Here is a 27,573-nt window from a genome sequence, read left to right as displayed (position 1 = left end):
CGTAGTTTTCCATTTTGGGTGTTCCCTTTCAGAGTTGCAGAACCTGAGGTGATGCTGATGGCGCAGGGTACCCTAAGGCATCGATGCCCTTTTTTTTTTTTTTTTGCTTTTTCAGTGCAGACTTGTTCCTTCCTAGCAACAAAGACGCACTCTCAGTGTCCTCCTCTTAATACTCGACACTTCTGCTACCCAAATCCTCATCTTTAAAACAAGAGCGTGCTAACAAAGGCTACTTCCACCACTTCGGCACCTTATTTCTTATAATGTGGAATGGGGATGGTGATGCTTATCTGTGTTCTGAAACTGCACGAAGGTTTCTTGTGAAGTGCACATGCCAATAACTCAGTCTGTGATTAACTCCTTATCGCTCTGGGTGACAGGAGGATGCATCCTTTACACTGCCAGCCTTTTCCATCCGAATATCGGTCAATATTGCCTTCTGAAAAAGATCGGAGAAAAACAAAGACCTTTCCCCAGGTATCCTTTATCAAAATTACAGTCAAGCCAATCAAAGCTTTCTTTTTATCTGCCTAAGTTTATATTTACATTTGTGTTTCTATCTGTAAAGTAGTAGTAACTTGTGAGTCTTTAGGACAGCACGGATGGTGACTCGGAACGACATTCTGAGTCAGGCTGAGCAGACTCCTTGAAAGACAATGTTGAGCCTACACAGAGACAGAGTTTGTGAGCAAAATATGTTTAAAAAGCTGCAAGACTACGTAGCCCCTTCTTGCATGGCATGGCACAATCACAGAAAAAAACTGCAATAACAGAATGAAGTGCATAATTGCATGAGTATTGAGTTTGAGAGAATGGTATTAATAAAGCTCAGTTCTTACTAAGTGAGATTTCTTCATACGTGAGCTTTCTCAGACTCACAGGATGCCATTTAAATACATCTTTCAAAATAGTTTCCTTCCAGAGTCCAAATGTGGGCTGCACCTGAGCTTGGCATTAGGAAAAAGTCACTCTTTGCCAGGGAGTAAAAGGCATGCGATTGAAGTTGGTGTTTTGCTCAGCAGTTATCCAGGGGTGCAGCGAACTAGCAAAAACTTCTTGTAATAGTTGGAACAGAGCAATAAAAGCTGTTGACAAAGTATTGCCCTAGGGTGTAGTTAGAAATGGGAGAGGTCGTCTGCATTTGACTAGATTTCTTACTGCCTGACCCCTCATGCTAGCGTTTACAGAGTTTGGAAACTCCTTTTATCACAGGCTTTCCTTCTGACTGGTCGCTGAACGGGAGGCTGACTCCAGCATATCAGAAAAGGGCAGGAAAATATATTAATTTACAAGTTATTAAATAAATAAACACCCCTGTGGAGACATCTGTTTTTCTGGGTGTAGAGTTACTTACGCTGGGTAGGGCTAAGGATTTCCTGGCTTGCTTTACGCTGGGTTGCAGAAACGAGGCTTTTGCACTTCGCTTTGCGGGTCCGCTCTTGCGGTTTCATTGAACAAAGCCCCAGCGAAATCCCTGGGTTATGAAATATTTCCTCTCCGCTGGGTCCCAGACAAGAGATGGCATCTGCAGAGCCAGAAAAGGAGGTCCTTGCCTTATAGAGAGTGCTCTCGGTGTGACACAATGGCTGATATAAAGTGTCGGGGGAGCTGAGCCGAAGGCAAAGGAACAAAGGAAGATCAAGATTCGGTGGCTGTCTCGGACAAAAGGAAAGCGGGCAGCATCTCAGGGATGGATAAATTTAAGGCTGCCCTTGTGCTGGCTGGGGTAGGGGATGCCCTCGGTTATCGCAATTTCTCCCGAGAAAACAATGCCTTAGGTGCCAAAATCCAGCAGGAGCTGAAGGAAATTGGAGGGCTTGAGAACCTGGTGCTCTCTCCCGACAAGTGGCCAGTAAGTGACAACACGCTCATGCACATGGCTACGGCAGAGGCTGTCATCACAGGTAGGTACGAGGGGACTAGCGGACGCAGTCTGGAAAGGAGCAAAACTGTCGAGCTGCTCCGTTTCTTAGAATAAGCCTGAGTGCTGGGGAAGTCATGAGAAAGCGTGTCAGAAAGGCTGCTGCTTGTGAATGATAATGTTCATTTGCTTGTCTCATCCTGCAACCGTCACACAGACTGGGGAGTTTTGATTTCTTGAGCGCGGAGGGGCTCTCCCTGTATTTCCCCTAGGTTTATACAGTTGGTTAAAGCTTAAAGACTAAAATACCGCATGTCCAGCGTAACAAAAGTAGATTATCTGTATGCTAGAATACATCAGGGAATAATATAGCTACTCAGGATTCTTCCGTAAAAGATAAGAGCTCTTCCAAGTGCATTTTTAACATGTTTGTGTCCAGAACTGCAGGCTGGAGTAGAGTCACCTTAATACCTCTTGCAGGCTAAAATCACTTGTGCTGTCTCCTCTTTGCTACCCCTTGGGCAAAGGGTTGCACCTGCAAGGCCAGAAAAGGAAAAATTTGCTTTATAAGGAGAGCTCTGTGTCTTTAGTCCAAAAAATATTGTAACATGCTATGTTTATAACAAAGTCTATCAGAATAATAGAAGTTATTAATATATATCTTCTAAAATCACAATAGTTTGAAAGAGAACACTTGGTTTTTCCTAAGGCAGTAACAGTCTTTTGTAAGGTACGACGATATTTATATCAACACCTTACCCATCCAACTAGAGCTCTCTGAAGACTGTCAAGCTCATCATCATCAAAAGTACACCAGAAAACAGTGACCATTCAGCAATATTTTGCCTCTTCAGAATGAGTCAATTTTTCTAATCTCTGTAAAAACTTTCCTGATTTTTCTTAAAACGCCTAACGCTGGATAACTAACAGTAGCAGAAGCTCACAATGTAGCTAAGTATCCATCACGTCAATGAAATTTCCCTTGCGCTTCTGTTTCACTGCTTTATCTGCCTGCTTCCAATCTGCTCTAAATTTAGGACGTAGAGATCAGTTGAAGAGTGTGTTGGACACTTCATACTTGGCTATTAGCTAACCAATGGTTTTAGGGGTAGCTAATACACTAAAGATAAGGGCAAGATGTCAGCCTATCAAGAAAAAAGATGACTAACATATTTCTGAATATAGGCTATGATTAAATACATATCATATGTTTCTTGCTTATTGAACCCTCTAAAGCCATAACTTCTGGGTAATCAAGCCAGTTAGACTAACAGTAAAATAATAAATCTTATTTCTTAAATATAGCAGGAGCACTGTGGCTCTAAAGAAAAAAAGTCAGCTATAAATCCCATCAGCTGTGTTTATCCTACACTCTCATTTCTTTGGCCTGATCAGACACGCTTTTTAAAAACGTGCCTTTATGGGCTGGCGAGAAAGCAACAAGCTGCTGCGGGGAATTTTAGTAAGAAATCTTCATTTCATAGTAATGTTGGTGAACGGGGGAAAGCGAGACCTTCTCTCTGCCCACAGCAGCATCTCCTCCTGGCAAGGGGAACGCAAAAAAAGCTGCTGGGCTCCGTCATGGCCCGGCCCGTGTCCAAAATCACCCAGGTCAACAGAGTGAAGCTGAGGGTGAACGGAGTCCATGAGGCTGAAGGCAGCTGCCACCGGCCAAGGAGACCTGCCTTGCTGCTGCGTCAACTGAGATTTTAAAGAATATGTTGGGTGCCTGGAACATTACCAGCCAAAAAAAAAAAAAAAAAAAAAAAAGGGGGGGGGGGGGAATAAGCAATAAAAATATTCGTGTCCCTCGCTACCCCACACATCCCCTTCACCTGGCTGGCTGCCCGCCGGCCGCAGCATCCCTGGGTGCATCCCTGCAGGTACACGCGGGATGCGGGATGCTCGCCGGCTGGGAGGGATGTGCCCCGGGCTTAGGCTCGCTGTCAAGTCCCGTGGCCACGGCACTGCCCTCGGGGCAGCTCCCAGCCTGAGGCTGCGGGAGGTGGGGGTTCGTGCCGAGGACGAAGGCAGTTCTCACCCAGGGAGGCGAATTCGGCCAGCGCTTTGCCGGCGGCGTGGAGGACATCCCAGGAGGGCCGTGGCCAGAAGCAGCGGGGGCTGCTGCAGACCGAGCTCGTGCTCCCCAAATCCACCACGTGCACAGACTGAAAGGTCAACCCGACAACGAAGGATAAATGAAATGTCTGCTTCCAGCAGGAATCTGTTCCATAAGGGAGGAACGAGAACAGCATCATCAAAAAGAAGGGAACTATCCCCGCAACGAGGAAAGCCTTTTCCTCTCTGACTTAAACACAGGTTTAAAAAACATAAGGATTAATTTCTAAAGAAAGAACCCTCCTTTTGACTTGATGGCTGAGACAGCAGCCTGGCTCCGGGTGCGGGAACCGTGGTGGGCTCGGGCAGCCCGGAGGTGCTGGACCACAGGGACTCTGGCTCTGGGGACAAAGCTTCTGCAGAAGCTGCCGGGCAGTAAATCCTGCTCCTGGCTGCGATCCGGATAAACTGACACCTGATGCCTAAATCTGGAAACAGTCGGCAGCTTGAAAGTATCATGTTCCTTTAGGATTGTATGTGGGATGGCCAGCATAACAGATAGGGTGTATTTTATGTGAAAGGAGGGGAATCTTGCTTTTACCCTGCATCTTTAAACACCTGTCTCCATAAATGGCACTTTTGAGTGGCTCTGGCTTATGGGCCTCCAAATTGTCTCTTTAATTGAACCTCTTTTGTGGATTTCAAGAAATCACCGATCTTTGACAAAATGCGGATATTTTTAGAAGAACTTCCCCTGCTGTGTCATTCGATCTGTGAGTCAAACCAAGTATTAAACGGGGTTTCTCTAAGTACATGGAAAAGATATAAATGGACAAATCCCGACAGCCTCCTCAGTTCCCACTGCTTCCACAACTGTAACAGATGCCAGTGGAAGCTTTTCCTTGGCAAGAGCCAAGGGCAGGGCTCTTCAAGCCCAACAACACGTAACAGCAGCCAAGAGAAGCAGTGATACTGAAGAAACAGTGGGTGTTTAAGAGGGGGAAGGTTCCTCCTTAGGCAAGACTGTAGGCCTTGGTAAAAATAATCAATATACTGTTGGGATTTACTACTCTTACTGATCTTTATAATAATTTTTATAAAAGCTCGCTGTTCTGGTTACTGTACTGACAGAAGAGATTGGGATCCCTGCACGAAAGACCTACACATTTTAGACAAGATAAATATAAAATAGAGATTAAAAAATAAGGCCACTGATGTGCTGTTGTGTTTAGTCATACATACCTCTTTAAAATAACTCAGTGGTAATTGAAAAAAAAATAGGCTTTCGTTTTTAAATTGGATTCACATCTGCAAATAATGGCAAATCTGAGACAGGGTGGCTTCAGGTGCACACCCAGTCCCGCATCGGCCACGCACTCACCTTACAGTTAGACACCTCCGCAAATACTTCACACCATGGAGCCCAAATAACGCCCCTGAGCAGCTACTGTCGACAAACAGAATGCCTTCATCTTTCCGATTAAAGGAATTACAGGCGGAAGGGAACACGGGAAAAGATGAGAACAGAGAGATGAGAGTTTTTTCCCTCCAGCTCGCTCTCACGGTGTGTAAAAATGTGTTGACAGTGGCACCAGAAACACAACTCAGTGTACTGCAAGTGGAAATAGGAACATTTCTTAAACGCATAGTGAGCTTGCTTGGATTTTTTTCAGTGCTCTCTTGCTCTTCTGCCCTCACACAGCAACCTTCTCTTCCCTCCTCCGAGCAGATTACTGGTGTTTGGAAGACCTGTACCGGGAGCTGGTAAAGCGCTACGTGGATGCTATCGACAAGCTCCCGGGGAGGCGGCCAGACCCTGCTACCATCGAAGGCTGCAGGGAATTAAAACCAGACAACTACCTTCTCGCTTGGCACACACCGTTCAATGAAAAGGGTACGGTACCGCTTTCCGTTTATAGATCCTGGCTTGAATAATGCATGCTTTCAGCGTTTGTGGCTGTATGGAAATTGTTTCCTTTTTCCCCCTGACATCAAAGGCTACTACCCCAAAACTTTTCCATGTTTGCCTGAGGATGGCAAGAGATCTGCCAGGAATTCCTTCTGCAGGGCACTATGTCCTCTCGTAAATGAACCCTTCCCTCTTTAACGTCTATTTAAAGAGACTTTGTTCTTGGCTCTGTGCCTCAGGGTCCAGATCTTTGTCCTTGAGTTTAATGGCTATTTTAAGAAATATTCTCTACCATTTTTCATTTAAACATTTGTAGTCTTGAATCTTTTCAGTGATGGCAGATCTAAAACAAAAAGCCGAGGCTGTAAATTGCTCTAAGCGCCAACGTGTTCACAGGAGGGAAAGCAGAGACTTTTCTCCAGGTGAATGCCCTGCTAACAGCTATGACTGTTTTGCTGACAATCCCTAAAATTCCTAGCCCTGTTTCCCTACCCACGACCCTCTCCTTCTTTCTCTTTATGACCATTTCATTTTACGGCGAATTAAATTTCTGCTTCAAGCTAAATAACACGCACGCAGCTATGTGCACAGACGTACGCATATACCCCCACAGTGCAATTAATCTTAAAAGCCTGTAGAGAGACATCGCATCGTCAGAGGAGGTAGACGGAGACAGCCACAAGATGATGGCAGCTCACACAGGCGTTGCCCCGTGTCGATGTGACGTTCTGCCACCGTAGCACGTACCGGCACCGTTCAACAGCATTGCCTATTGATGCAACATCGTGGCAAAGACCCGGCGGCACAACGCCGCGGCTATTTCTGGGTCTCTGCAGTCAGTTTTCTCTGACACAGAAAGCATCCCTCGCTCGGCCCCTGCTCCTCACAGCAGCTGCTGGGAGGGAAAAGGATCCCCTCGCCGCGTATTCTGCCAGGCGGATCTGAGAAAGTGCCCCTTTGGCAGTTGTCGTATGTTTTCTGATTGACGGTGAGTAAAATTTGGTCAAAATGATAGTGGGAGCTGCTGCGAGCCCGGAGCAGCTCTCAACACCTCCCGCAGTGGAGCACGGCTGTTCCCTGGCCCATTGCTGGGTTGGAGCTATGTCTCTTCTTTTAGCCTGCCTCCTCCCCAGCTTTCCATGACAAACTATTTGCTTTTGGGATACTCTGAGCTAGAAGGATCTAAAATTAGTTCCTGCCTTGAGACCTGGCAGCTAAAGCCCACCTTCTTCATCTGGTCTGACAAATATCATGCTGAACATCTCAAGAAGCCTTTTTTTCACCCTGAGAGCAAAAGAACCAGTGACCTGAGGTGGAGATGTTCAGTCTACCATGGGACCTGACACTGCTATGGACGTAATTAACTTTTTAATTGAATTTTCACAAATTTCTTCTCAAGGCAAAAATATTCCATGAGCATGGAATGCCTAGCAGTCAGATGATATCTTGGGTGGGCTGGAACCAAAATGCTGTTTCCCTGTGGTCATTCTATCTTATCTCACTTCTAGCAAGAATTCACGTGCCAGCCTTCATGGACCAGTGAAATCTTAGCTTAGGTAATTTTGTATTGCTTACGTGATGCTCCTTTGCTCAAACTCTTGTGGGTGTAGTCAGCACACCGAGTTCTTAAGTCAAACTGCCCCGTGTGGCTCTTTGCCAACTCGTGTCGTGCTCCTTGCCACGCTCATTGCAGCGGTACCCACTAAAATTTTCACCATTGAGTGTTTGCCTCTGTCTGTCAGCATTTGTTTAAAGTTTTGATGCAGGTGAGTCTGCTGTTTCTGAGACATGCTAAAAATGTTTTGTTCCATTGCCAAAACCTCACGTTGTTCAGAAGAGAACCCCTGATGTTTGAGAGCTGGAACCAAAATCTGAGTAAGATTGAGCCAAAGATGTGCCTTTGGAAAGGGCAGTCAAATGGCAGCTCGGCTCTACCTGTATCATGTGTGTTTCAGGCTGAGGCTGCAGCATCCAAGCAGGTCTTTATTTGCAGCTCCTGGAGCAGCTGCTCACCTTCCAAGCAGCACACAGCAGCTTTTTCCTGGTGGCATTGGTAGAGGAGCGTGAGGAAAAAGTGTGAGTTAAATGCGGGAAGTTGGGGAGCAAAAACGAAGAGAAGGATAAGACGCAGACAGATGGGAGATAAAGGTGCCAGGCTCTAAGTTCTCATGCAGAACGATCTGTAGTCACAAAAGACACATCCTCATCAGGGCTTAGCAGCCATTAAGCTGATCTTTATTAATTATTCTACAGATGTAGGGTGAAGAAAAGCACACTGAGGTATTACATACTAAAAGAGAATAAATGTAGTGCACAAATGAAAATGATGTAATAAGAAAGTGTCAACACAGCTTTTGTGACAAGAAGTCACACCTCAGAATTCTATTAGAAAGCTCATGAAGTAGCCAAGAAACAGGAGGGAAAAGGAGATATTATGAAGGTAGTCTGTTAGGATTTCCAAAAGACTCTCGACAAGATCCCTCACCAAAGGCACTGAGTGTTGAGGCACTAAGTTGCTACAGGATGGCAGAAAGGTTCTCCTGAGGACAGACAACTGGTTATAAGACAGTAAATGAAGAGCCGGAGATTGCAGTCTGTCTTCTCCATAGAGAAGGAGGTACCTGTGTTGGACCTCTGTTATTCAACGTGTCCACAAACAATCTGGAAATGCAAGCGCATAGTGGGTCAGCAAAATCAAAGATAACGCGATGAAGAGTTGTGGAATGTGCTCACAGTGATGAATAACTGCGCGGCACAATAGCAGAACCAAACAACGCAGATAAGTGGAAAGTCATACAAGGGGTGGGGGCAGAAATCCTAATTTTATATACGTTGTTGTGGTTGCTGATACAGCTACCATTCAGGGAAGGGATCATGGAGCTATAGTATTTCTACAAGAACATTGCTTTGGTCCACAGGAAGAGCCAGAAAGCAAATAGACTATTAGAAATGGCTGGGACGGGAACAGACAACAAAACGTGTTTGCACCACTGCATAAATTCATAGCTGCTGTTTCTTCATTACTGTATATAAGCCGGTCCCTCCCTCCCCCCAAAAGGATGTAAGAGAACTAGAAAGGATATGAGGAAGGATGGTTGGATTAGTAAAAAAACTGCTTCCATAGGCTATGATGTCTGAGACAGTACGACAGAGAGCTGTAAAGTCATAGATAACTCAGAGAACATGAATAGGGACAGAGAAAACTCACCGTCTCCTCCAACACAGGAACTAGGGACTTCAGATGAAACTAGCAGGCTGTGAGTTCAAAACAAGGAAAAGGAAGGACTTCTTCACACAACACCTAATTAAGCTGCACACCTATTTTCCAATGCCAATTTGCAGATGCTGCAGTTCATGTGAGTTCAAAAAAGAGCTGGGCAAATTCACCCAAGGGAAATCCTTCAAGGGTTATTAAGCAGAAAGATGAATAGCCAGCTGCCTCCTGCATGGGGGAGAAAAATTGTCAGCAGTTTAGTTAGTACAAAGGGGTAGCAGCATCATACTTTTCTTTTACTCTTTCTTAAGTATCCTCTCCGTTGGCCACCGTCAGACATGGTAAGTTAGGTCGACCTTTGGTCTGATCGTGGCGGACTGTCCTTATGTTCTTACACGTGTCTCACCTGTTGCTTGGACTAGTCACGCTGTCCCGTACTTCACTGATTCAAATGGTAGATACCGAGACATGGGAGCTAACAGCTGCTCATCCCCTGAAGCCCTGTCTAGGCTTAATGTTAGTCTGTGTGATGCAATTCTTTGTTACCGAGTTCGCCCATCTAATTCTGCAGAAGGTTTTCGTATAACTTCCTAGGCTGGAGGAACATGATGAAGTTGTAAAGACAAGCTCCTTCTGACCAGCAGTCAGATTACTGTAGTTCCTCCTCCGCTTCGGATATACTTAGAGACGTTATTTAATTAGCAGCTCTGCGTAGCACAACACCCTTCCCTCTTGGATAATCAGCATGGATTGTGTCCTTTGGAGGAACCAGGATCACATAGTGAAGAAGACTCTCATCTGCTGCCATAGAGCAGCAGATGGTTTAATGAAGAGTTTTGTCTTGCAAGCAGAAGATATGTTCTCCCAGTTAAGTTGACTGGTGCTCTGGAAGACTGGATTTCTTTCCTGATACTTCATTATGGTTTCTATGTGATTTGTGGGATAGGCAGACAATTTTTTTGGCTCCTGGCTCCTTAATAACCAGGCACTACAGCTGCAGCGTATGTGAGGTGCAGGAGCAAACCCACCATTTGCAGGACGAGCATCCAGCCTTTTCACCAGGAGCAGCGGCCAGAGGTGTTCTGGAGAGGGGCCCTCTCACTGTTATCACGAAGGCGAGCGAGGGGTGAGGAAGCAAGCTCTGAGCTTGCAGGGAATAAAATGGTGTCTTGCAAAGCCTTTCTTGTCACATTTATCGGGTGTTTGGCCTTTTTTGGAAGAGTTATGGCGCACAGAATTTGCACATTAGACCCTGAGGAGGAAGGGAAGGAATGTCTTCAGCTAACCTGATTAGATGACCTAACCAGGGTGCTCGCTCAGCATCGCTGCTCTCCAGAGAGAAGAGAGAGAAATCCAGATCCCAGTCGGTCTGTGTTGCACCTGGAGATGCCGACGGGTGGCTTACGTTAGTTTGGCTCAGGCTTCGGTTTGTCTTGAAGCAAATCTTCCCGCCACCGCACTTTGATCACGCTCATGACATGTAGGACATTTGAGCTGGGGATGTCACTTGGGACGGCACGGAACGGCAAGCGGTGCTCCGAGAGAGCCCCGGTGCTCCGCACCCGCAGCGGGCACAGCCCAGGGGAGCAGCAAGGGCTTTTCTTGGGATGGGTGACTACAATCCCTCAGCCCCCCTTCCTTGGCATCTGCTGCTTCAATTCACTCCGGCCCATTAATCGCTCCTACTACGTCATCATAGCGGCTAATGGAGACATAGCCTTTCTCCACGCTGCGTATCTGGGAAAGAAGGGAGACTGTGCTCCTAATGCAGGTTCCACAGAGGCTAAAATTAGGTGGCAGAAATATGCCCCTTATCTTCCAGGGACCAAGTAGAGAAATGCTGATTGCTCTCAGCTCTACCCAAGGTCACTGGGAAGTGTGATTGAGCAAAGACAGCGCTGAAAAATACCAAGTACTTTGAAAAATCGAACCCTATCCACCTCAGGGTGGGTGCCTGCAATGAGTTAATGCTTTTTTGGGCATTGGCTCACCAGCTGGAAAGAGGAGATAATCACCTCACTGGTGCCTGTTGAAGATAAGCTCGTTAAAACTTCTGTGGGATCCTGATATTACTGTGATAAGTACTGCAGAGAAACTCATTAGTAAATTTAACACTCCATTCAATGAAGTGTTTAAAAGCTGAACACCTGGGATCATGCACTCAATGCTGAGGATTAAAGAACTTCTGAATTAGCTATTCAACAAATAAACTCCGTGCTGCACGAAGCAGAAATTCCCAAGACCAGGCTCAGTAAGTGCAGGCTGTACCATAAACAGTGTGCACACAAGCACTAATTTCAGGTGACACAGGGAAACCTCAGTTCTGACGTTGCCTAACTTTGGAGGATTTGGGTCAGCAGCCTTTAGTTTCTTTTTGGACGCATTATTTTTGTATGTAGAAGAAACTATTTTGTGAACTACCTGTGGGGCTCTCTAGGATGAAGCATGCATTAAAATTTTAAGATCCACTGTGATACTCATATAAAGTGTTTTATTTCTGTGCTTTCAGCATGAAGACTACCAAAATAAGGGCGTAATAAAAGTGTATCTGTTTCTCAAACTTCTGTTTCCAGAGCTGGCATCTGGAGTAAGCAAAACAGCGGTGTCAGCCAAAAACGAGTAAAGATGGCATGAGAGTTTGAATCAAAGAAGTGCTGTGAACAAGAGAGCACACTGCTTTCTGAACCCGCTATGCTCTTCGTTGCACTTGAGAATATTGGAATATACCTATAAAACCAGAATGACTATGTAGAAGCAAAATTCCTCACAAGAAACTTTCAAAACTTGTAACTCGCTTCGCATACTGATTTCCCATTCCCTGAGGAGTTCCCACACATGAGTTGAATTAATAAAATGCGCTTGTTTCACATTGTATCAACATATTTGTGTATTGTTAGTCTCCTTTTAACTGCTTGGCGTTGTCTTCTTACTGTAGGTTCTGGATTTGGAGCATCCACAAAAGCCATGTGTTTGGGGATGCGGTACTGGAAGCCGGAAAGGCTGGAGTCCCTTATCGAAGTGAGCATTGAATGCGGGCGAATGACTCACAACCACCCTACAGGTAATGACGGCTGATGTACACGCGCTGAGGGCCCTAAGGCTGCTCTTCACTTCTGCGGGGACTAACGCGGCCTCTCTGGATTCACCTGGTTAAACTGCTTCTGCTTTGCAGACTCCAAGGCCTTGGTTCGAATTTTGCTTGGATAGTATATACAAGTATATATTACAAGTATATAGAAGTATATATTACAAGTATATAGTATATACATGTATATATTACTTATATAGGCTCATATATTTTTCTTGTATATTATGCAGACAGCAACCTCAGGCTGGGAGTTTTCCCTCCTAAAATCCCTATAACTAAACACAACCTGTCTTGTCCAAAGCACATTCATGTCACTTGCCCTGATCAAATTTTCGGATTCAAGTACATCCAGATGACTCACCATTATCATGCTAGTTTATGGTTCAGAGGATAAAAAACATTTTTCTCTTGACAGGTTTTGTCATATCAAATCACTGTAGGTAAAGGTAGAAAGCCAAAAAAACTACCTTCACATATTTTAGGACACAATCTGAAACATTCTCTAGACAAAACATAAATAAGTAGATTTAATGCTGTTCTGAATATTCAGGTCTGTCATTCTGATCATTTTATGCTACGTAAGTGTGTATACATTCTGTCAGCTCTAAACAGCAAAAAATAAAACCATAATGAATGGTGACATGTTCAACATGCTCAGTGCTCTGAAGCAGTCAGAAAAGCCATCAGGATGGCATAAAATTAGAGGAAAATATTTCAGAGCAAAGCAGAAAATAACATTAAGCCAATATATAAAGTCCCTGGAACATTAGCAGCAATAAGACTGCTTGCAGTTCTGGGTCTCCCCCCTCAGAAGGTACTTACTAGAGCCAGAAAAAATGGCAGCAAGGAGCGTTCAAGTCATCAATTGCCTTCCATACAAGGAGAAATTACACCCAGAAGGAGTTTTCAGCTGGGAAAAGAGACAAGTGGCTCGGCAGGGAGGAGAGGGGTGGAAGGGCCACCAGGGACCTCACCGCCATCCCGAAAGGTGCCAGGGAAATGTCAGTTGTGATTCCCGTAACTCAAAGACGGGAAAACCCCAATTGAGGTGTCAGTCAGGACTGAAACAAACAGACAAAGGAAATATTTCCCCGTGCCGTGCGTAGTTCAGCCGCAGACCTTGCTGCTGCCGGCAGCTGCAAAGCCCACAGATACGCCGGGGTTCAAAAGGGATCAGGCGAGTGGACGAGAAGGGCTGTCGCTGTTAAAAGCAATCAAGCCGAGTAATTAAAATTGCCCCTAAGCTAGTCCAGAAGCTCTGGGGAGCGGAGAAACCAAACCAATTAGGCTCACTCTGTACTGGCATTATTTGCAGAGCCAGAAATCTCAGCTGGGGCTCGCTTTCTTCCTCGGCGAGGGCTGCCAGGAGCGTGGGCAGCAGGGCAATAGCAGTAAGAAGGGGGGGATCTACCTGGAGAACAGACAGGGAAAGACTGCCAGCCCCCCTAAAACCTTCTGGGCACGTCGCAACCTCCACCACCCTCTTCACCGCCTGCTGCCCACTGCTAGTCCTTTGCTTCACCCTCTAAACCCTCTGTTGCCACCCTCACGCTGAATGTGACACTAAAGCATCTTTGTGGTGGTTGGGTTAGATGCTGTCTATCCGAGTAAGACCCTTTGAGCTGGCTCTACCCGTTTTTTTATTCTTTCTGAAAGCATCTATTGGATCCTGGGTTAGACGTGCCTTTGGCCTGACGCAGTATTGCAGGTGTCACAGCAGAGAGAATGAGTAATTGTCTCATCTGGACTTGTAACCTCCTAAAATAATTTGGTTTTTACCTTCAGCAAAACACATTAAGTTCATGCTTACCTCTATGCATGAGTGAACACTTTTGGGCCCATGCACCGAGAGAAGCACACACATCAATACTTCGCTCACCTGGGGCTTATTTAAATGACGGAGTTGTTTTCCCATCCTTCTTTTGCATGTTGCACTGGGTTGGTTTTGTTGCCTTTGACTGAATGCCAAGAGCACAAGCAAATATGAGAAACGAGCCCCTCTGTTTCTGACATCATGGAAGCGTTGAGTGCCTGTTAACAGAAAGTTCATCTTAAGTATATTTGTATCCAAAGTAGAAGACCTAGCTGGGCTGGCAGACAGCATGTCTTTCTTGGACATTTGCTTCTTTCCTGTTAGGGGACAAGGGCTTGTCCCCTTAGAGTAAAATGAGCCAGAAATAGTGATAGATCTAACAACCACAGCCCTTGGGCTGGATGACTCTGTAAGCAAGGTGATATAGCTTGTAATTGAATCACTTCACACAAGTCAATTATTTCATGTGACTTCAATTAGAAGATTTTTCAGTATCACATTAGTGGATTATGTTTATTTTTGACCCCTACCTCAATTTCTGTCACGTTACACCACTGAGAACAGAAGCTCCCTTCTATGTAAAATAAGTCATAAACCAACGGGCACCACGCATTAGCCAAGAATCTCAAAATGCCACGAGCCTCCCTGCAAACAGACGGAGATGGGTTATGTACATTTGTTAATCTAGCCGACGGCCATGAGACATTCCACTAATGATTTTACGAGGGACATGACAGGGATGGTACAAGCACAGACGGCACATCGGTAATCATTGTTATCTGTGAATTCCAGGCTTTCTGGGGTCCCTGTGCACAGCTCTTTTTGTGGCATACGCAATACAAGGGAAACCCCTCGTGCAGTGGGGAAGAGAGATGATGAAGGTTGTGCCGATGGCTGAAGAATACTGCAAGAAGACCATCCGCCACATGGCAGGTAACGTGTCTGAATCAAAAGAGTTATTTTCTTAAAACCATGTTCAGCTAGAAAGACACGGAAGAAACGTCACTCCCCAGTCTCTCCATTTTGCTGCTTTCCCCCCCTCTCCCACCTCCCCAGGCTGTCCTCCTGCTTTCTCTGCTCAGCTGTAAGCTCTTCGCAGGTGGTGCCACCTTCTTCTACCGTCCGTTAGTTGCCTGGTATATTGGTGGCAAAAATACAAAGAGAAATAGCAATGATAATGTCCTACTGCACAGGTTTATTTGTAGGAAGTCTTCAAAGATTGCTGGCCAGGGGGGAGGGAGGAAGTGATATTTAGCAGGTTATTAGGCAAACTGACTGCTGAGATATGAATTATTCAGCTCCCTTCCATCTGTTAGCACAGTCCAATATTTTCCATATGAAACCCACTGACTTTCCTCATTTTGCCAGGAAAAGTTCACCTGCAGATGCCTCCTGACCAAGGGTTAGCTTTTGAGCACAAATTCAGATTTGACTTGTTGCTTTTCTGAACAAATATTTGAGATACAACCTGTTGTATCCTTGTTTTAAAACAACCGAGCGTAACACAACTACTGAACTTGATATTGCTACTTTACTAATGTATGTGATCTTCAGGGCAAAGGTGTTTTAGTCCCCTCTTGCCAGGGAGTGATGTGTTTGTAACGGTGAGACCCGCCGTAGACAGAGGAGTATCGTTATATTAAAACATGGAGGAAAGAGGTTTTTCTGTTAATCTGAAGGGGCGGCTGTTGAGAAAGATTGAATTCAACGGCAACCTTTACTCAAGAGCACCCAGAAATGAAGATTTACCCGGGAAGGAAAGCTGCCGCTTTACAATCTGAAAGGGCCACCGGGGAACCTTTCTGAAAGACCCCCCATTTTCGTCTGCGCCTCATTGCGCACCAGGATTTTTTTTTAGCCGAGACCTATGAGGAGCAGGTGCAGGATTAGCGTGAGCGAGCTCTTCTCCGAGTGGCTTTGCAGCAGGTCCCTGTCACTCCACCCCAGCAGGACCCCTCAGCGTGGAGGTATGCGTGTTGGACTCCTGAGGCATGCTCTCCGGCTACTGCTCGTATTGTTGAGCTTCGTCCTATTTTGGTAGCGGGAAAAGTCTCCTGCATTAAAGTTAAGCTCCTTGGCTGGTGAAATCCACCGCAAAGAAATCCTTCCGAACAGAGCCCTCCACTTTTAGAAAACTTTTTTAGCTGTGTTCTCCCCCGTGGGTAACAAACAGGGTGTTCAGTCACAGCGGGCTCAACTCAACACCCCCTCTCTGACGGTCGGTGGCAATTAGATGCCAGATAGTCCCATGGACCTGAACGTGACCGTCGGCTCGGGCTGGGCTCGAGGGATGGGGCAGACCCTCGCCAGGGCTGTCGGCATGGGATTTCTGACCGTGCTACAGGTTGTCCACGCAATCCCAGATCTCCTGCAACTGCGCGATCCCTTTGTTTCTGAGCCCGTGTGTTGGAATAATCACACTTCCTTGCTTGTTGAGGCACTATGTAGAAAATATTCATTTTTGAGGCATTCAGTTTTTACGGTCATGGGAGAAATAGGGAAAAAAACCACAAAGAAAGAAACCTGTTAGGTCACCTGCATCTCTAAAAGCAGTCTTGTACCCAGCTGCTGGAGTGGGTGTCAGTAGTTTCCTTCAAGCAACATTTTCTTTGTGCCACTTTTTTTCCCTCAAGATGGTCTCCTCGGCTTGATGGATGTGAGTGCACTTTTGCTCTGTTTTCCTAAACACTCCCCTTTTTTTAGGGTTCTAATGAATGGCTTCCTTGTAATCAGGGAAAACTGGGGCACGGGCTGAGGAAAAGGGCAGCTGGGCATTCCCAGGTGGGAACTGGCCACGTTGTTGAAGGCTCATCCCTGTCTGGGGAAACCAGCACCCTTGTGGATACCTTCACAAGGTCCTACAAGGCAGCCAAAGAGGATCACCTGTATGGCATTTTAAGAAAAGAAGCAAAATCAGATTACGTCCTTCAGAGACATGGTTTGGTTGTGTGTATGTTCCTCAGCCACTTGCAGCACACAACTGAGCGACCAAGCAGGAAAAAGTGGCAATGATTGATTTTGTTTTAAGCTGTACACCAATAGTCCCACACCGAATTGCTAGTTTGCCTTGGCATACTTAGCCGTCTGGTTCATCTCACTGATTTCCAATTCTTTACCCCCATCAGCTTCCCAGGCAGGGTTTCACTCAGGCCTAAGTTCTGCAGATGGGTGCATGTGTATGTGCTTTTTGTTGACTCTTTTCTTTTCCTTGGAGTGTTCCTCAGTAAGTTCTCTAAAAATCTCATCTTGATGTATCTTAACATAATTTTAATATACCATAAAAATAGCACAAGATTCTGAAAATATTTTCTTCTTTCACATCTTCTGTTTCCAGTTAGATGTCCCACTCCGTATTAAAATGCATACTTAGTACATATGCCCACTTAATGTACGTTACTGTAAAATTCCTAGTTTTTCAGGTCAGTCAATACAGTCATTTTCTTTAAAATTTATTAAAGTAGAACTGAAAATGTTGCCAAGATAAAATACTACATCGTTAATTTCTTTTGCATTCAGAATATCAGGAGCACTGGTTTTACTTTGAAGCCAAGTGGCAGTTTTATTTGGAGGAGAGAGAAATCAATGAGGAAAATCAGAATAAACCTGTCTTTCCGGACAACTATGACGCGGAGGAGAGAGAAAAGGTAACTGCAACTTCAGAATGTGTTCAGAAAGGCTCTGGACCGAGAGAGGTATTTTCAAAGAGACATATTGGTATTTTTCAACTGTGCCAGAGTAGTTGGGAAGTCTTAATTTTTTTCTGAAATTTCAAGAAAGAAACAACTCCCATCCTTGGCTCAGCTATGTGTTAGCTTAAAAAAACAGTTGCCAATGACCCTGGGGTTGCTGCAATGGGAGGAAACGGTGCAGAGAGGCAAACTTAATGGTCGGATGTGTTGATGCCCAGAGCAGGTACAAAACATAAGCTGCGGCTATTTGAGGGTGGAAACAGCAAATATCTCACCAGGGGCTCTCATTAAAGCCTAATGGATCTGTGGCCCGAGTCCCGCCGAAATCCCTCCGGGTCCTAGGAGCCGGACTTGGTCACGGTCCTTCGAACAGAAGACGGCCGTCCGAAGCGATCCTCTGCCAACGCAGGCTGTGCCCAGGCTAGTTTTAAGTGTCTCAAAAGATGGTGTTTCACCACGCCCCGTGAGATACTATTTCATAGTGTACATGATCTTTTTTTTGCCTCATCGTCTTAACTCAAGAGAAATGATGTGTCTTCTTCCCTGGTGTTTACAGCTTTCTGATACGTGCTGGCACCTCTCAAAGCTCTCCACTGAGCAGCTAAGCAATAAGTATGTGGTTCTTGTCACCTTTTCCCATAAATCAATCCTTTTTTCCAGACTATTAAAGCACAGTTCTATTCTGAGAATCCACTTTATATATTTTTAGGTGCTCATCTATGCGGTGAAAGGTGCCAATGGACAGATTGACTGTGGATAATAAGAAATTGCTCACTCTAAACATAAAGAATAGGTCTTCCTCTGGTTTTATTTTCTTAATTCAGTGCCACGAATTTGTTACTAGTTTTTTGTTCCTTCCAGTTCTACCAGAGTCTTAGCAGAGGTTTAGGAGAGATTAAACCCAACAGTATTTTCCCATGATCATTTCAAGAGAGAACTGCATGAATTCCTAACGCAGAAAGAAAATTTACCTCCATTGCCCAAGACCAACTAATTTGGCCTGTTGAGCTATTCATTTTCATGCACAAGAAAGGAAAATGTTGCTTGACCCTCAAACTCCACCACCAGCCAGGGATCACAGCCTGACAGAAGTTGAGAGACTTAATTTGCTTATAAGCCGAACGTGCTTATAGCCATGGAAAGAATGAAAGAGGAGAAGGTAACCATCCTGCCTGCCTTTCTCCCAGGAGTGTTTTCCTTTGCACTCCCCCAAACTAACTGGCCACTCATGTCTGGAGGCATAGCTGATTGCCTTTCTACAGGCAATTAATAAAGCACCAATATCTGGCACCACTCTTGCCAACAGGTCCTGCTCGACCAGGCATGCACCTTTCTGCAGGCACATACCAGCTGCGGGAGATGTGAAAATGAAGACCTCAAACGTGGCTTGGGTTGATCCGAGTACGTTGCAAAGGCAATTTCCCTCTCTAAAAATAATCACACCTTGAAATGCTAAGCAGCAAAGAGCACAGTCTGTATAAGCATGTATACCACTTAAATTTGCAGATAACCAGAAATGTGGGGATAAAAGACAAATTACCCCTTCTGAAATGTATAAATACAAGATGGGCTGATGTAGGATAAATCATTTTTCAGTGATGTGCGTTTGGAACACGTTAGATACACAGTGAACAGGCAGGAACTGCAGCGCGCTCGGGATCAGCCTTGCTTCTGCAAACAAATCACTTGCTCTGCTTGCTGTCCCGTGCTGGACACGGTGCGCGACAAAACAAGAGGGGAACCAAACCAAAGTCATCCAGGCCAATTAGACTCTGAGGATCTTGTCCCCTTAAGATGGAGCTGCTTAAACCAGCACGGTGAAAGGACCCAGAAAGGGAAACAAAATGGATGGAAAGGGAATGCTAGCCAGCAGCGGGTCAGCTCCCGGAGGGTGAGCAAGTCAGGGGCAGCCGTAATTACCGACCGCAGGGGTTTACAGTGAGGAGGAGATGTATGAACTACCTCCAGGGCTTGGCAGCAGCTCAGTGCCTTCATCAGGAGGGAGCGAGCGTTGACATCTCCATCCACGCACTCGGGGCTGCCGGTCCTCACCCTGGGGAAGCTGGGCTGGTGCCACGTCGCAGGGCTGCACGAAGGCGCAAAGAGGTTGGCGCTTCTGAAAAGCTCGAGAAATGCTGCCTTGGTGCAGTTAAGTCCCAAGGCTCAGTCCCGAGGACAGCTATCCCGAACGTAAAGTTGCTTCAGCAAGGCGAGGTGACATCAGATGGGTGCAGAGCATCGGCGATCTTAAGGGCTAAATGGAGCGACACTTGAGCCGCCTGCCTGCGCGCCCAGAATAGCATCTCCGCGCCTCGTCCTCTTGCCTTTGGTAGTATTACACGTGTCAGGACCGCTCCGCCAGCATCCGAACTGTAGCAACAAGGCTGGGAAGCATAAGACATACATACTCTCTCTAGACTGCAAAAAAAAGCAAGCAGCAGAGCAAAGCTGTAGTCCAACTCTGCCTTGTTCAATCTATATGCAGATAAACCACAAGCCAGTATGTAATGGCTGAATAGAAATGCAAACCCTCCATACCTGTTGCAGAAGCCGATCGCCAGCCAAGCAGCAGCAATTCAACTTACCATCATGTAACTTAAACTTCAGGAAATAAAGCTGCCCAGTTCCTTTAAAGGAAGGGTTGGGTTTTTTTACTATAAATTTATGAGTGTTGAATTCATTTAGGGATTTGGGGCAGGAGAGAGTGAGTTCTGGAGGTATTCCCTCTAGAGAAAATCTGATCTTCCTTCAAAAACCTCACTGTGGGTTTGGAGGTTTTTTTCTTCTTTCTTCTCCTGGGGAAGAAATGTTTCTTACATTTGCAAATTGTTTTCCCTTTTGTTCAACAAAGGCTTGTAGAAGAGGAGAGAAAAGGCTTGGTAAGAAAAAGTCAGAGGAGGGGTTGAATTAACTTAGTCTGAAATTGAGCCCCTAAAGAAATTACTGAATCAGAACTTCTTCCCCCCCCCCCCCCTAAAACTTGGGTAACTGAAACATTTGCAAACGTGTCACAAGGGGAGCTGAGAATATTTCCAAGAGGCAGGAAGAGGGCTGACAAAGTAAGTCCTTACCGACCCTCATTTTTTAAATAATAAGGAATTTCTAGGGTGTGAACTTGGAATCTACCTCAATCTACTTTTTGGCATTCTTGGCTTGCTTAAATCACGCCAGCTTCTTGGCCTGCCGAGAACCGGGTGCATTAAGCTGGGGTGAGCTGCACCTCGAGCATCTCCTAAGCTGACCCGCACACCCCCCGTCCCCATTTCCAACGCCCTACCCTGATGCCGCCGTCTCTCCCGCAGACGTACCGGCGGTGGAGCTCCGAGGGCCGGGGGGGGAGACGAGGCCACGATGCCCCCATGATCGCCTACGACGCCTTGCTGGGCTGCGGCGGGGACTGGACGGAGCTCTGCAACCGCTCCATGTTCCACGGAGGTGAGGGTCCCCAAATACCTGCCACCCCCCTCCCCACTCCCTCCTGGCTGTCGGTTGGGCAACCTGCGATATCTGCGCCCTCGGTTTTACCCCTTTAACCCCTTTCTTGCGGCAGCAGCTGCCACGCGAGCCGTTTACGGTGCTTTTCAAACGTTGCTTCGTTTAAGTCTTAGGGTTTCGCCAGAGGTGGGTGCGCGAGGAGGAAATCCAGTATGGCTTTGTAAAGGGCTGGCATCCTTCTCCGCCAAAACGCTAGCGCCTTTGGCAAAGCAACAGCCTTTTAGCTGCATGTTGTGAAACCGAGTAAGGGAGAAAAATAATACAGCGCCCAGCCAAGTGCCAAGCAGGTAAAATCTAGCGCGTAGAGGCACAGTTAACTACTTCTACAGCTTTGCAAGCGAGAACTCTCTCGCTGACGGCCACCTCCTGCCGGGCTTTCGAGAGTGTAGCTGGGGGGGGGGGAATGACCCCAGCCTCGAATCCCCCGCTCCATCCCTGCCTGACGTGGTCCTTTCGCGCCGGCTGTGGGTCCCTCACTCGCCCCGACACAGCGGTGAGAGCCCCCAGCCCCTCGCAGGGACGGACCGGCGGAGACCGCACGGAGCATCGCTGCTACCCACCGCGGCTGGGTGTTGTAAAGCGCGTGTTGTAAATCCGAGACTGGATTCTCTCCAGTCCGGGACATTTTCCATGTAGCGGGAACCCCCACAACCACTCTTTTTTTTTTTTTTTTTTTTTTTTTTCCTAACGATGGCGAGCTGCTTGCAAGAGCTGTTGCATCAGAGTGGATTTCCCCCAAAACAAATACGCTCCTAGCCCAGGAGCGCACGCCGCAGGGGCATCGCCGCGCGCTTGCCTTGGCATCGCTCTCTTCCCTCATCATCCTCGCCTGCACCAGTGAGGCAGGACACGGCGGGTGGTACAAGCCTTCGGGACTGACCCACCGTGCCCCCATCACGCTCCATCAGCGGTTTAATATTTTTTCCCCCTCTGCGCAGCGCGGTTTTTGGTTGCGGAGGTGACGTTAAGAGACCGTTGTGATTGTGCTTAAACCTGCAGGAGAAAGCGCGGCTACCGGCTCTATCGCCGGCTGCCTCTACGGCTTGGTTTACGGCCTGAGCAAAGTTCCCAAAGGATTGTACCAGGACCTGGAACAACGGGAGAGGCTGGAGTACTTGGGCGAGAATCTTTACCGACTATCCACGGAGGAAAAGTAAAGCGGTTTCTGCCATTTTCTCTTTCTATAAAGACTATATCGAATCCTGTAGATAACTGACTGACGTTCATAGCGAAGGAATTAGCCGAGAGTTAGTCCGAAAGGCTGTATGTAGATCGTGTGCAAGCGAAGATAGCTGAATTATTCGAGACTGATTAGATATTCACGGTCTGTGGTTTTTTTACAGATGTAGGGGTTTCTGAGTATAAAGAGTGCTGCTTAAACCAGTGAGATAATCTCAAATGGAAAAAAATAAATAAAACCTCTTTTGACTGATTTCAGTCTAACTTGCTATAATGCCACTTCCTAAACAGCCGTGACCAGTAATTACACATATGAAATTAATTTTCAGAACTAATGCTTTCCTGCAAAACTAATGGTAGTACCCACTTATGGGGATATTCTCTGTGTATTTTACAATCCTTTCACCACTCTGTTCCTCCTTGTTCTCGAATCTAATGTGTCTGTGACACTTGTAAACCTAATGTCTCACGGATTAGCTTTTAATGAACCACTGATCCCCGCATCAGCACTGTGGTGCAAGGTATTGTTACATTAGAAGCTTCCAGAAAAGGAAAAGCCAACACTAAAAATACCCCCAAGGAACAGCAAACCATCAGTGTGTCTAAAATTTCTGAATTATGCTTTTATTCTTCTTCAGTTTTCAGAACAAAAGTTTTTTTAAATATAACTGGCTGAAATATTTGTAAATAAATTAATCTTGCACTATTTTCTAAGCATCATTCTTTATTTTTAGATTGAGCAGATTATATGTTGCTGTATCAGTATCAGAATTTTTGGCTGAGGTCTTCAAGCAGTTGTAATAGGTCAGCAGTCAGGCTGTGGTACATTTCACAAGTCTGAGCACCACAAAAAGTCCAGGAAGAAAATAGTTGCAACTGCTTTACCTTTTTCCTCCTTCCTTTTTCCTTTTTTCCTTTTATTCCCTTTTTTCTTTTTTTCCCCTCTCCCCTCCCCTCCTCTCCTCTCCTCTCCTCTCCTCTCCTCTCCTCTCCTCTCCTCTCCTCTCCAACTTCTACTTTTTCTTTTCTTCTTTTTATTTTCTTTTTCTTTTCTCTTTTCCTCTTCCTTTTTCCTTTTTCTTTTCCTTTTTCTTTTCCTTTTTCCTTTCCTTTTCTTTTTTCTTTTTCTTTCCTTTTTTCTTTTTCTTTCCTTTTTTCTTTTTCCTTTTCATTTTTTCTTTTTCTTCTTTTTCATTTTCCTTTTTTCTCTTCCTTTTTAAATTTTTTTTTAATTTTTATTTTTCAAGAAAACCAACAAACTATGATTCAGTTAGAAGTTGCATACAGCACACAAAGTAAACAGCAGACCCTGGTGAAGGAGATTCTGATGCCCCCACAGCAGCATGGGCACAGATCTGGAATCCTCAATGAAATGACACAGAAGTGAGTGCAGAATTTGTCCCCAGTGTTTAACTTTATGTTTTACCTCAGAAGTTCAGAAACTGAGGTCTACGTAGCACTTCCCAAACTCCACCGTGAGTGATTGCCTACGTGGTGTTGGTTTCTCCTATCTTTCTCCAGCTGCTGAACCGCGTTTTAAAAAGATAGCTAAAAATACATAAGTACTTTCCTACCCCTTTTTCCATGTAAGCAATTGCTGGAATCGTCACTGGGACGTTATGTGGCAGAAAGAGGAGCAGGTGATCCCTGTCGTTATGAATAGCAGCCTGCATGACAATATCCGTATGAAAAGGTTTTCCGTACTGTGAGCTACTTAGCACACTGTTGTTTCAGCATGTTTTCTCTTGGCAGCTTCGCAAGGTGCTTTCTTGTTTGCTTTGGAGATACGTTAAACCAAAAGGAGCATTCGTGTCGGTAGCTTTTGATTTAAGAGAATACAAAGACTTTCTAAAAACATTCCTTCTAGTTTAGGATGCCTCTAGCATACCTGTAATAAATTCAGCAATAGAGAAGAGAGAAGAACATATCCTGCATAAGGTAGGATTTTCTCCAGTATTTTGGCTTTTCCTCTTCCTTTAGGAAAAATAATCACCAAAAAATTGAAGAGCATTCACAAACTGTTCCCACTTTACCTCCGACCCAGGCTGAGGAGGACCAAGTTTTGTTTCAGAGACAAATAAGAGAATCTCATTTAAAAGGCGATTCCCACAGCCCGACCCTGTAAAGCACCGCTCCTGCGGCCGGGTGCAGGCAGGGTTGGGGCAAAGAGCCGGCTCCTCTTCCACCGCCGCCGCGGCACGTCGGCTCTCCTCCGCTCCACGACACGGTGGTGTCCGCTCCGGAGGTTTTCCTGAGATGGACCAGCCAGCGGGATAGGGTTGCACTGCTGCCCGTTAGCGTATCAGGCCACTTGCCGCTCCGACGCTGCCGTGATAAGTGTCGCCGAAGGACCTGTAAATAAATAACTAAGCCGCCTGTCTTATGCATGTTAATTATTCGTGGGCCAAGAAGACAGGAAAGTTTTGAAGGTGGCTTTGCTTCCTCTGGAGGTCCAAGCGGTGTGTCCTCCAGCTGCCGACAAGCGTGCAGCAGTGCTTCCAGAAACCAGCAGCGCATCGAGGCAGCGTCACGCACATTAAAAAAACAAAACAAAACAGTGAAAACCAGCGTCTCGGTGGGAGGAGAGGGGCGAGGAGGCTGAAGTCCATGCTAGGCCATTTCACAGCATCAGGGATTTGCCCAAGTATCTGCCTCGTCGCCTGGCGTAGCTCACACCGCTGGGAAGTGACTTCTGCTGGCGTGGGGTTCCCTGCCCCGTTCCTCCCACCATAGGTGGGACTAGAGTTGACTATCTGTAGTTGATATAGAGGTGACTATATTTCACTGATAGGTCACATAGTTTAAGAACAGCAGGATGGAACTTGGGAAAAGGTGGTGAAGAAATATTAAGGATGGTGTCTTGGATTGTTGGAAGTGGTGGTCATGCTCCCAAACGTGAGAAACCATCTGACTTTGCCCTCCTTCCCTGAGGGGGAAGCATGGCGTTTTCCAAACATTGGGACAACGCAGACACATCACTGCCCACATTTTCTGCGATGGTCTCAGAATTTAGTGTCGTTGTACCACAGCCCTTGCACAGACCGCATTTCAGATTGACACGGTCGTGATGCTGGTTTGCAGGTGAGGTCATCTTGGAAGAACTGCAAATGCCCTAAATAGGTGCCATAGCTGTTTGCTCGTTTTCTGCTGCTTGCTGGTGAATACGGATCAAACACTCAACCCATGCAACAACATGTCTTGGTACTTAAGGCAGTGCAGTATTCCCACAAATGCTACATTTCAGATGGCATCCCATAAGAACCCTCTAATGTGGAAAAGGAAAACCCCGAACAGAGCTCACTAGTAATATATGTTAATGAAGCTGTTTGAATTTTACAGCTCATAAGTGATTAATTACTGTGAATATTCCTTGCAGGGAGGGTCTGATCTTCTTCCCTTCACAACCAATAGTAGTTTGGCTATGCTGACCTCACCGAAAGCAGGACTAGTCCATATTTTACTGTGGCCATTTATTGTATCCAAAGTAGTCCGGAAGGGAGAGGTAAGCAGGACATCTGGTTCCACTGCTGTTCTGAGAGATCAGAGAGGACCCTAAATCACGCTGGTTGATGGCCCCACGTGTGCTTCTGAATACACCAGGCACTTCTTAGTGAGGAGAGGAGCGGTCTTCTGCCATGGCAAGATTTCAGTCAAAATATCAGCAGACTGGCGATAGGAAGGAGAGCAAACCAGGATATTTTTAGCCAATGATACCCTGAATTCTGATTTTTCTTTATTCTGAAAATTGCCATAGTTGTGACAAGCGGGGATCTTGGTGTAACATGGGAGCCTTGCCTCCTCCTCGGCTGTGGCCAACTCAGTAAGAGAAAGGGTGGATGTTACCACATTATGCACGTGGGAGCGTGCACCTGTGCTGTGCTGAAATGTGGTTATTCCCAATCAAAACCTACGAACTATTGTTTGTCACATTAGACATGGGCCAGTTGTCACGCTTTTTTATTGGCCTTTAAAAATATCTACAAAGTCATTATAAATAGACCTTCTTCCATTCAAGTTGGCCACTTCGTCCCACTGCTGAGGGATGTAATTTTCAATATGTGCACTTGAAATGCAGCCAAGTGGAATCCAAATGTCACGACCCGACTGGACGAGGACCGGCCCCCCCACTTTGCAAACAGCCTCCATAATATCGCAGTGGGGGGCCAGGTCCAATTTCATTCAAAGTCCGTGGGGTACCATCTGCTGGGGCACAGCTGGGCCTTCCCCAACCTTTCGAGGCTGACATTCCCTAAAGGATGAGTCTCTCTGCAGCCTTTCTTCATTTTCTACGCGTGGGCTTAATTTAAAGAATTTTTTATTCCACTTCTGCTCATAAAAATTAATCCCCTCCTGGTATGCAGGCTGCATTCTGTGCGTGAAGCTATTTCACTGCCCAGAGAAGTAACCTTGCAGCTTTTCGCGGTGTCAGAAAGCCGACACCTCTTGCTTTTTTCCCTCCTATCTCCATCTATTGTTATTGACTTCACGCTCCAGCTTTTGTGCTGAGTTCAGTATTTTATTTAGTAACTGATCCACACCAATTAAAGCATTGCATAAATCCCCAGCTGTCCAAGGGCCTGATTCTTCAAACTGAAGCGTAGGTCCAACATACCAGCCTTCTTCCTCCAGATTAAAAGGGGTTGTAGTCGAGGGACATTGCCAGGGTTGCTGCAGTGGTGCTGCCCTTCACAAAGCAGATTTAAGAGCCTTAGTCCTGATGTGGGATTTGAATGCTATCCAAAAGCAAATAATGCAAATCCTGTGGTGTTTTTTTTTCAATTCTGGAGAGGTACCTACTGACTTACTTCTAACCTGTACCAATAGCAAAAACTATCAGTGGCACATTTATGTTCCTCAGCCTTGAGATTGTGTTTCAATGGTTTGAGTCTGTTTTTATAACCCAGAGGCAGAACCATGTTTTCCTGCTAACTGCGTTCTCATCGTATTTATCTTTGCCTACACTTTACCTATGCAGGAGAGGAAAATACCTTCGGTGTTGCCCTTGCATTAGGACACGGTAATACTAAATGAGCGAGGAGGGGCACAGAGGAGATGCGGTCACCGCGACTAGCGCTGCTTGCTCCCCTAAGTGCTTCCACTGCCCACAAAACACAGAAGAAAGAGCCGACGGTGCCGTGTGAGACTGTGTGTAGCCGTGCGCGCTCCCGCCACACCGTGCCTCACGAAGCTTGTAAAGCACTTTTTGCATGCTTTTTAACAGGCCACTAACGACAACTCTCTTGAGAAGTTCTAAATTAAAGTATTTT

At 46.0% G+C, this 27,573-nt stretch overlaps 1 protein-coding gene across 2 annotated transcripts; it reads left to right on the top strand.

Annotated features, from left to right (window-relative positions):
- The first annotated feature begins 1,415 nt into the window (after positions 1-1,415).
- Positions 1,416-27,361, top strand: ADPRHL1 (ADP-ribosylhydrolase like 1). 2 transcript variants are annotated; one of them, XM_010575657.1, is made up of 8 exons: positions 1,416-1,904; positions 5,649-5,813; positions 11,978-12,103; positions 14,736-14,876; positions 17,460-17,587; positions 20,935-21,067; positions 22,127-22,280; positions 27,282-27,361. In XM_010575657.1, exons 1-8 carry the CDS (start codon positions 1,691-1,693, stop codon positions 27,325-27,327), a joined length of 1,107 nt encoding a protein of 368 aa, XP_010573959.1. In that variant the 5' UTR covers positions 1,416-1,690; the 3' UTR covers positions 27,328-27,361. The 2 variants fall into 2 exon arrangements, with proteins under 2 accessions (XP_010573959.1, XP_010573960.1); XM_010575658.1 differs by lacking the exon at positions 27,282-27,361 and having other exon boundaries at positions 1,621-1,904; positions 22,127-22,916.
- The last annotated feature ends 212 nt before the right edge of the window (positions 27,362-27,573 follow it).

The sequence above is a fragment of the Haliaeetus leucocephalus genome, unplaced genomic scaffold (genome assembly GCF_000737465.1).
Source record: "Haliaeetus leucocephalus isolate CR32 unplaced genomic scaffold, Haliaeetus_leucocephalus-4.0 Scaffold495, whole genome shotgun sequence".
Lineage (NCBI taxonomy): Eukaryota > Metazoa > Chordata > Aves > Accipitriformes > Accipitridae > Haliaeetus > Haliaeetus leucocephalus.
Note: the sequence above shows the minus strand (reverse complement) of the source record. Positions and strands in the feature narration are given on the sequence as shown.